The sequence below is a fragment of the Toxotes jaculatrix genome, chromosome 5 (genome assembly GCF_017976425.1).
Source record: "Toxotes jaculatrix isolate fToxJac2 chromosome 5, fToxJac2.pri, whole genome shotgun sequence".
Classification (NCBI taxonomy): domain Eukaryota; kingdom Metazoa; phylum Chordata; class Actinopteri; family Toxotidae; genus Toxotes; species Toxotes jaculatrix.
In genome coordinates, this window is record NC_054398.1 from 5,327,807 (window position 1) to 5,338,458 (window position 10,652).

The 10,652-nt window shown below is 36.8% G+C and overlaps 1 protein-coding gene across 1 annotated transcript in view; it reads left to right on the plus strand.

Annotated features, from left to right (window-relative positions):
* lonp2 (lon peptidase 2, peroxisomal) overlaps positions 1-8,269 on the plus strand; it is a 54,888-nt gene extending 46,619 nt beyond the window's left edge. The window contains exons 14-17 of the mRNA XM_041039048.1: positions 6,290-6,375; positions 6,671-6,878; positions 7,017-7,207; positions 7,294-8,269. Of these exons, the coding sequence (XP_040894982.1) occupies positions 6,290-6,375; positions 6,671-6,878; positions 7,017-7,207; positions 7,294-7,524 (716 nt within the window). The 3' untranslated portion in view covers positions 7,525-8,269. The remainder of the gene's footprint in view (positions 1-6,289; positions 6,376-6,670; positions 6,879-7,016; positions 7,208-7,293) is intronic.
* The last annotated feature ends 2,383 nt before the right edge of the window (positions 8,270-10,652 follow it).

Below are 10,652 nucleotides of genomic sequence, written 5' to 3' on the forward strand. Positions count from 1 at the left end.
TCCAAAAGTCATAAAAAACGTCATAGTATAGTAAGGCGTCAAAATCGGACAAAAAATGTCAAAATTTTTTTTGACCTCCAAAAGTCATAAAAAACGTCATAGTATAGTAAGGCGTCAAAATCGGATAAAAAAAGTCAAAAAAAAAATTGACCTCCAAAAGTCATAAAAAACGTCATAGTATAATAAGGCGTCAAAATCGGATACAAAAAGTCAAAAAAAAATTTGACCTCCAAAAGTCATAAAAAACGTCATAGTATAGTAAGGCGTCAAAACCGGACAAAAAAAGTCTAATTTTTTTTTGACCTCCAAAAGTCATAAAAAACGTCATAGTATAGTAAGGCGTCAAAATCGCACAAAAAAAGTCAAAAAAATTTTTGACCTCCAAAAGTCATAAAAAACGTCATAGTATAGTAAGGCGTCAAAATCGGACAAAAAAAGTCAAAAAAAATTTTGACCTCCAAAAGTCATAAAAAACGTCATAGTATAGTAAGGCGTCAAAATCGGACAAAAAAAGTCAAAATTTTTTTTGACCTCCAAAAGTCATGAAAAAGGTCATAGTATAGTAAGGCGTCAAAATCGGACAAAAAAAGTCAAAAAAATTTTTGACCTCCAAAAGTCATAAAAAACGTCATAGTATAGTAAGGCGTCAAAATCGGACAAAAAAAAGTTAAAAAAAATTTTGACCTTCAAAAGTCATAAAAAACGTCATAGTATAGTAAGGCGTCAAAATCGGACAAAAAAAGTCAAAATTTTTTTTGACCTCCAAAAGTCATGAAAAATGTCATAGTATAGTAAGGCGTCAAAATCGGACAAAAAAAGTAAAAAAAAATTTTGACCTCCAAAAGTCATAAAAAACGTCATAGTATAGTAAGGCGTCAAAATCGGACAAAAAAAGTCAAAATTTTTTTTGACCTCCAAAAGTCATAAAAAACATCATAGTATAGTAAGGCGTCAAAATCGGACAAAAAAAGTCAAAAAAAAATTTGACCTCCAAAAGTCATAAAAAACGTCATAGTATAATAAGGCGTCAAAATCGGATACAAAAAGTCAAAAAAAAATTTGCCCTCCAAAAGTCATAAAAAACGTCATAGTATAGTAAGGCGTCAAAATCGGACAAAAAAAGTCAAAAAAATTTTTGACCTTCAAAAGTCATAAAAAACGTCATAGTATAGTAAGGCGTCAAAATCGGACAAAAAAAGTCAAAAAAATTTTTGACCTTCCGAAAGTCATAAAAAACGTCATAGTATAATAAGGCGTCAAAATCGGACAAAAAAAGTCAATTTTTTTTAACCTCCAAAAGTCATAAAAAACGTCATAGTATAGTAAGGCGTCAAAATCGGACAAAAAAAGTCAAATTTTTTTTTGACCTCCAAAAGTCATAAAAAACGTCATAGTATAGTAAGGCGTCAAAATCGGACAAAAAAAGTCAAAATTTTTTTTGACCTCCAAAAGTCATAAAAAACGTCATAGTATAGTAAGGCGTCAAAATCGGACAAAAAAAAGTTACAAAAAATTTTGATCTCCAAAAGTCATAAAAAACGTCATAGTATAGTAAGGCGTCAAAATCGGACAAAAAAAGTCAAAAATTTTTTTGACCTCCAAAAGTCATGAAAAACGTCATAGTATAGTAAGGCGTCAAAACCGGACAAAAAAAGTCAAATTTTTTTTTGACTTCCAAAAGTCATAAAAAACGTCATAGTATAGTAAGGCGTCAAAATCGGACAAAAAAAGTCAAAAAAAAATTTGACCTCCAAAAGTCATAAAAAACGTCATAGTATAGTAAGGCGTCAAAACTGGACAAAAAAAGTCTAATTTTTTTTTTACCTCCAAAAGTCATAAAAAACGTCATAGTATAGTAAGGCGTCAAAATCGGATAAAAAAAGTCAAAAAAAAATTTGACCTCCAAAAGTCATAAAAAACGTCATAGTATAATAAGGCGTCAAAATCGGATACAAAAAGTCAAAAAAATTTTTGACCTTCAAAAGTCATAAAAAACGTCATAGTATAGTAAGGCGTCAAAATCGGACAAAAAAAGTCTAATTTTTTTTTGACCTCCAAAAGTCATGAAAAATGTCATAGTATAGTAAGGCGTCAAAATCGGACAAAAAAAGTCAAAAAAAAATTTGACCTCCAAAACTCATAAAAAACGTCATAGTATAGTAAGGCGTCAAAATCGCACGAAAAAAGTCAAAAAATTTTTTGACCTCCAAAAGTCATGAAAAACGTCATAGTATAGTAAGGCGTCAAAATCGGACAAAAAAAGTCAAAATTTTTTTTAACCTCCAAAAGTCATAAAAAACGTCATAGTATAGTAAGGCGTCAAAATCGGACAAAAAAAGTCTAATTTTTTTTTGACCTCCAAAAGTCATAAAAAACATCATAGTATAGTAAGGCATCAAAATCGGACAAAAAAAGTCAAAAAAATTTTTGACTTCCAAAAGTCATAAAAACGTCATAGTATAGTAAGGTGTCAAAATCGGACAAAAAAAGTAAAAAATTTTTTTGACCTCAAAATGTCATGAAAAACGTCACAGTATAGTAAGGCGTCAAAATCGGACAAAAAAAGTCAAAAAAATTTTTGACCTTCAAAAGTCATAAAAAACGTCATAGTATAGTAAGGCGTCAAAATCGGACAAAAAAAGTCAAATTTTTTTTTGACCTCCAAAAGTCATAAAAAACGTCATAGTATAGTAAGGCGTCAAAATCGGACAAAAAAAGTTACAAAAAATTTTGATCTCCAAAAGTCATAAAAAACATCATAGTATAGTAAGGCGTCAAAATCGCACAAAAAAAGTCAAAAAAATTTTTGACCTCCAAAAGTCATAAAAAACATCACAGTATAGTAAGGCGTCAAAATCGGACAAAAAAAGTCAAAAATTTTTTTGACGTCCAAAAGTCATAAAAAACGTCATAGTATAGTAAGGCGTCAAAATCGGACAAAAAAAGTCAAAAAAATTTTTGACCTCCAAAAGTCATAAAAAACGTCATAGTATAGTAAGGCGTCAAAATCGGACAAAAAAAGTCAAAAATTTTTTTGACCTCCAAAAGTCATAAAAAACGTCATAGTATAATAAGGCGTCAAAATCGGACAAAAAAAGTCAAAAATTTTTTTGACCTCCAAAAGTCATAAAAAACGTCATAGTATAATAAGGCGTCAAAATCGGACAAAAAATGTCAAAATTTTTTTTGACCTCCAAAAGTCATAAAAAACGTCATAGTATAGTAAGGCGTCAAAATCGGATAAAAAAAGTCAAAAAAAATTTTGACCTCCAAAAGTCATAAAAAACGTCATAGTATAATAAGGCGTCAAAATCGGATACAAAAAGTAAAAAAAAAATTTGACCTCCAAAAGTCATAAAAAACGTCATAGTATAGTAAGGCATCAAACCCGGACAAAAAAAGTCAAATTTTTTTTTGACCTCCAAAAGTCATAAAAAACGTCATAGTATAGTAAGGCGTCAAAATCGGACAAAAAAAGTCAAAAAAATTTTTGACCTCCAAAAGTCATAAAAAACGTCATAGTATATTAAGGCGTCAAAATCGGACAAAAAAAGTCAAAAAAAAATTTGACCTCCAAAAGTCATAAAAAACGTCATAGTATAGTAAGGCGTCAAAATCGGACAAAAAAAGTTAAAAAAAATTTTGACCTTCAAAAGTCATAAAAAACGTCATAGTATAGTAAGGCGTCAAAATCGGACAAAAAAAGTCAAATTTTTTTTTGACCTCCAAAAGTCATAAAAAACGTCATAGTATAATAAGGCGTCAAAATCGGACAAAAAAAGTCAAATTTTTTTTTGACCTCCAAAAGTCATAAAAAACGTCATAGTATAGTAAGGCGTCAAAATCGGACAAAAAAAGTCAAAATTTTTTTTGACCTCCAAAAGTCATAAAAAACGTCATAGTATAGTAAGGCGTCAAAATCGGACAAAAAAAAGTTACAAAAAATTTTGATCTCCAAAAGTCATAAAAAACGTCATAGTATAGTAAGGCGTCAAAACCGGACAAAAAAAGTCAAATTTTTTTTTGACCTCCAAAAGTCATAAAAAACGTCCTAGTATAGTAAGGCGTCAAAATCGGACAAAAAAAGTCAAAAAAAAATTTGACCTCCAAAAGTCATAAAAAACGTCATAGTATAATAAGGCGTCAAAATCGGATACAAAAAGTCAAAAAAAAATTTGACCTCCAAAAGTCATAAAAAACGTCATAGTATAATAAGGCGTCAAAATCGGACAAAAAAAGTCAAAATTTTTTTTAACCTCCAAAAGTCATAAAAAACGTCATAGTATAGTAAGGCGTCAAAATCGGACAAAAAAAGTCAAATTTTTTTTTGACCTCCAAAAGTCATAAAAAACGTCATAGTATAGTAAGGCGTCAAAATCGGACAAAAAAAGTCAAAAATTTTTTTGACCTCCAAAAGTCATAAAAAACGTCATAGTATAGTAAGGCGTCAAAATCGGACAAAAAAAAGTTACAAAAAATTTTGATCTCCAAAAGTCATAAAAAACATCATAGTATAGTAAGGCGTCAAAATCGCACAAAAAAAGTCAGAAAAATTTTTGACCTCCAAAAGTCATAAAAAACGTCATAGTATAGTAAGGCGTCAAAATCGGACAAAAAAAGTCAAAAAAATTTTTGACCTCCAAAAGTCATAAAAAACGTCATAGTATAGTAAGGCGTCAAAATCGGACAAAAAAAGTCAAAAAAAATTTTGACCTCCAAAAGTCATAAAAAACGTCATAGTATAGTAAGGCGTCAAAATCGGACAAAAAAAGTCAAAAAAATTTTTGACCTCCAAAAGTCATAAAAAACATCATTGTATAGTAAGGCGTCAAAATCGGACAAAAAAAGTCAAATTTTTTTTGACCTCCAAAAGTCATAAAAAACGTCATAGTATAGTAAGGCGTCAAAATCGGACAAAAAATGTCAAATTTTTTTTGACCTTTAAAAGTCATAAAAAATGTCATAGTATAGTAAGGCGTCAAAATCGTATAAAAAAAGTCTAATTTTTTTTTGACCTCCAAAAGTCATAAAAACGTCATAGTATAGTAAGGCGTCAAAATCGGACAAAAAAAGTCTAATTTTTTTTTGACCTCCAAAAGTCATGAAAAACGTCATAGTATAATAAGGCATCAAAATCGGACAAAAAAAGTCTAATTTTTTTTTGACCTCCAAAAGTCATAAAAAACGTCATAGTATAGTAAGGCGTCAAAATCGGACAAAAAAAAGTCAAAAAAATTTTTGACCTTCAAAAGTCATAAAAAACGTCATAGTATAGTAAGGCGTCAAAAAATGCCCAAAAAAAGTCAAATTTTTGTAAGACCTTGAAATGTCATAAAAACCGTAAGGCATCAAAATATGCCAAAAAAAGTCATATTTTAGTAAGACCTCAAAATGTCATAGAATAGTAAGGCGTCAAAATATGCCAAAAAAAAATTCATAGTTTGGTAAGACCTCAAAATGACATAAAAAACATCATAGTATACTAAGGTGTCAAAATATGCCAAAAAAGTGATTTTTTTAGCATGATCTCAAAATGTCATAAAACAAGTCATAGTATACCAAGGCGTCAAAATATGCCAAAAAAAAGTCACATTTTAAGAAGACCTCAAAATGTCATAAAGCACGTCATACAGCCGTCAGGTGTCAAAACAGTATTGGTATCGGGTTCCGATACCAACATAATTCACAGATCCTAAATTTCCTATTCAACGTGCGGAGATTTCCAATCCATGAACCATTTCTGTGCTTTAATATTGTCTACTGAAATGACTCCACAAGTGATTGCCTGTCGGCTGCTCTGCTAACTGGCTGCAAAATGTGGAATGGATTTCCTGAACGGAGACGTGTCTCAATGTGACGCGGAGTAATGAGACACGTCGCCATCCAGGAAAACCATTCCACAGTTTGCAGCCAGCTAGCAGGCGAGCATCGTGGCTTACCAACTTTTCAGCACATGTTTGCACTGTGTGAAAATATTTTACACTTGAAACACAATAAAGCAAGACAGCAATGTGCAATGTTTGCTAAGCCGTTGTACCGAGGGGCGGAAGCTCCGTCGCGACCTACAAGTGGTAATAAGTAGCGATTAGCTCGATGCTAACATAATATGGAGAATCCAATTGACGGGTTAGCGCATTAGCATCGATCGCGCTATTTTACACACAAACGATACACCAAAGTGGCTCAGAAGTGAAAAGATGTGAATCGGTGCATCCCTAGATGTAATGTTGCATAATTAATTAACTGTACGTGTGTGTGTGTGTGTGTGTGTGTGGGTGTGTGTGTTCAGACAAGGCGGCACCCCCAGAGATGCCCATACTGATCGACCACATGGCCCTGAAAGACATCCTGGGACTTCCACTGTTTGAGATGGAGGTAAGCAGGGCACCAGCAGAGAGACGGAGTTCTGGGTGGGGCAGATGGAGCAGCATCTGCAGAGAATTAGCAGTATTTATAAAGATGCAGAAAGTTTTCTCTACAAGTCAGTGACAGAAACCTGTGCAAAATGAATCTGCAGGTGTTAGTTTTTTTGGGTTTTTTTTGGTGATGTTTCACTGCTCCACAACTGCTGCTGTACGTAAAGTCAAAATAGCTGAAAACACAGTCGTAGAATGCGGCAGCCACTTACAGGTGTGTGTATGTATGTGTGTGTGTGTGCGTGCGGTGGAAGGTGTCTGAGCGGTTTACCCTTCCCGGTGTAGCTCTGGGGCTGGCGTGGACCCCGCTCGGTGGGGAGATCATGTTTGTGGAGGCCAGTCGAATGGAGGGAGAAGGTCAGCTCACACTGACCGGTCAGCTGGGGGATGTTATGAAAGAATCTGCCCATCTGGCCATCAGCTGGCTCAGAGCAAACGCTAAAACCTACCAGCTCACCAACAGTGAGTCCACACGCAGATGTGTTTACATATATACACTGTACATGAGTTTACAGAGACACTACTGCTGCAGCAAGTAGAACACGTGAAAGAGGCTAATTAGCATGCTCTAATGGAGAACGTGTGTGTGTGTGAGATCAGTGGTCGGGGGTCCAGATCCTCTAGAAGGGACAGACATCCACCTCCACTTCCCTGCCGGAGCTGTCACCAAGGATGGCCCCTCTGCCGGCGTTACCATAGTAACCTGCTTAGCCTCACTGTTCAGCGGCCGACTGGTCAGATCAGACATTGCCATGACAGGAGAGATCACATTAAGAGGGCTGGTGCTGCCGGTGAGTACTCACATTCTGCACACACAATAGTGTGTAAATCCACGGCCACGCCATTTTAACCGCCTGGATTGGTCCGTCCTCCTCAGGTGGGCGGGATCAAGGACAAAGTCCTGGCGGCCTACAGGGCAGGAGTGAAGTGCGTCATTCTCCCGAAACGCAACGAGAAGGACCTGGAGGAGCTTCCGGCCAACATCCGAGCCGACCTTGACTTCGTCACCGCCGCAAACCTCGACGAGGTGCTGAACGCCGCCTTCGAGGGAGGGTTTCCAGGGACAGCCAGCACACGCACACACCCTCAGCTGACCAGCAAACTGTAACACACTGATGTAAAACACACACACACACAGTGACAGTGTGAAGTTAGAAAGTGTTCGTGAATAGTCCTAACAGGAGAGAGTGGGCTGTGTTTCAGCTCAGACAAGTTAGAGCCCAATGAGTTTTTGTCCCTGATGTGCAGTGACAGGAGAAGACAGTATGCACAATTCTGTATGCGTAATTCTGAGTCATGTGATTCAATCTTTAACCCTGTTTTAAGGTTCTTTGCAGTTGAGATTTTCGTTTTCAGATTACTTTGGTATTGAAGAGATAATTTGAGATAAATGAAGCTGTGATTCACAGTCAGACGTCAGTGCACAGGGGCAGCACACAGTGACATGAAGTTACAACAGCTTCTTAGTTGAGACACGCTCAGAGACCAGGAGCCTGTTTGGATGACTGTGTTCAGTCACATGCTCTAATCCAGTGTGGTCGAATTTCAGATTTTGGAATTTCTTACCTGAGCAAATTTTCTGACAAATAACCACAAAGAGGTGAGTTAGTTTGATATTGTTCATCTCAGAGGTGTATGTGGGCGTGTTGTCCCGTCACAGAGGCACTCACTGCACGAGGCTGTAATTCTGCTGAGGTGCTGACTAAAGATTGGATTGCAATTCCTGTTAAGGAAGCAAACCTAATCACTTTCCAATGCAAGGCAGTGATTTCATACTAAACCAAGATGCACTTATGTCCTATTAAATGACTGTAAAAAAAAAATGAGAGTTGAATTAAAGATGATTGAAATCTTGAAAACGTGTTCTTTCATTCCTTCAGATGTTCTTCAGTGAGCGACTGTATTCAGTGTATCTGTGTACATGCAAGTCAGCTAAATCCACACAGAAAAACAGGACTCTCCAGCTCTGTGCCACACATGTGATTTTTTTATCTCTCCTGTGTGATGTAGAACAACAGGAGGTCCTGTTTTTTGGGGGGGATTTTTTTGGTCTATATTTAAAGAGCCATGAAAAGATAAAGAAAATTTCCCACAGATACATTCATGAGAGCCAAACAGATCAAAAGAATGATGCACTGGTCCTATGTGAAAATACTTTGATGAAACAAAATAATCAAACCTCAACAGTTAGGTGATAAAACCTCATTTACATACACGATACGTTTTCATCTTTTTCTTTCTTTCTTTGAGTTTCAGTCAGGGCAGCCAAGTATGTGTTTGTGTGTGTGTACTTGTAGATCTATCTTTGTGAGGACCAGTTTGAACATAGACTTGGAGTTAGGACTTTTTGGTTGGTCCTCACATCTTTCAAGGGCTGTTTGAGGGTTAAGACTTGGTTTTAAGGTTCAGGTTAGAATTAGGTTTTGGTTAGGTTAGGGTTAGGGTGAGGCATTTAGTTCAGATGGTTAAGGTTTGGTTAGGGGCTGAGGACTACATTATGTCAATGAGTGTCCTTACAAAGAGAAAAATGTGTGACAAAAAATGTGACAGTCACTGCTGTTGCAGTGGCAGGTGCATCGTCTTCCAGGAGGCTGTTTGTCACACAGGCCTGTCACTGGTTACTCAGCTCTTTGACTTGACCACTCCTGTACTTGGTGATGACTTGCAGCTGTTTGATGGGAGCCAGTGATGAAGCCCTTCAGCTGTTTGATGAACACACTGTAGACACTGACACCGGTGGAGCTGTTGGACTGACCTAGGATCAGATATTTTTCAGATGTTATGTTTTACCTAGCTGTGTAAAAAATGTTCAACAATGACATTTTTAAAAATTTGATGATCTCACATGTGCTTAGATGCTGACTCACATAGTGTCTGTGCTAATGTGCAGCCATCCAGTACTTTTATCCTGATGTGTGCTGTAAATGAGCCTGTGGGAGCTTCATCAGTCATAGCCTGAGCTTAGCTCACTGAAGCAGACCTCAATGACCCAGAATAACAAGAGCACCTAACAATATAAAAGCAAAAAATAATGCTATGAAATAAATGCAACCCTTCTGAATCTGGGGATGTTCTGTTTCAGTTGTGACCATCAGATCAGGATTAATTTGTCTCTATGGTAACTGGATCTGTTGGTCCATTCATCCATTCATGTCCATCAGGGGTCTGTATTTAACAAACTGGTAAAAGCAAAATTTTGGACATAAAAGTAAAACTGATTAAAAAAAAAAAACTCTCCTGAATGTAGCTTTGAGCTGCACAGGTCTCTGGAGCTGGTACAGAGAGGTTTAACTGGCAGCAGCGTTTCAAGCTTACAGTTTGATAGACAATTCATAATCTTAACATTTGTTGAGCAACTTTGCTTTTTTTTTTTGGGATGCAATAAACATATGAGCCTCCAGGGGCTGCTGTTTAGTCTCACAGGCCTGTCCAAAGAAGCTCCACAGACACTGAATGTGCACTGACACAGTCCTGTTATGTGCCCAGTGCTCCTCCTTCACTTTACCACAACATATATTACCTCCACATCTACGCTTTAATTCATCACATCCCTCCTTCTTGGTCACCACATAAAAACCCTCACTTCTGCCAGAGTATTACAGTGTGTATTTGTGGCTCTATACAATGCTTTTGTACATGTATGTACCACATATGTGTGTCTGCAGTGAGGTCACTGCAGACACACCCAGTCTCAGTTAAACCCCAGTATTAGGACTCCCTGTGTGAGCATCTCCCCCAAAACCACACACATTTCCCTTCTGGTGAATGGAGGACTGTAACCTATACATAATTACCCAGAGGGTGTGCTTAGTATACTGGCAGCATGCCCACTTCACATGGCAGAGCGACCAACAGGACTGTTGGACAGAGCCAGGTTAGATTTTTGCCTGTTTCCCAAAATTACTTAAACTATTCTTTAAAGATCCATGATCTTTTAGGTATTTCATCGTCTTTTTTTTTCATGAAAAAATCCCTTCACCATTTTCTGCCGCCACCTCTCCTCCTAATCATTTTCACACACTCTCTTACCCCCAGACACACATCACTGCCAAACCTTTGACAGACTGAAGACACTGGCGTCTTTGCAAACACATTTTCCTCAGTGTCACCCTGATCTTAAAGCGAATAACTTGTGCTCCTGCACCTGCAAAAAACTATTCCTGTGTTCCGCTCTGCCTGTCTGATCTACCTATCTGACCTCACAGGCTGCCCTACATCCACAGACCTACTTAACAG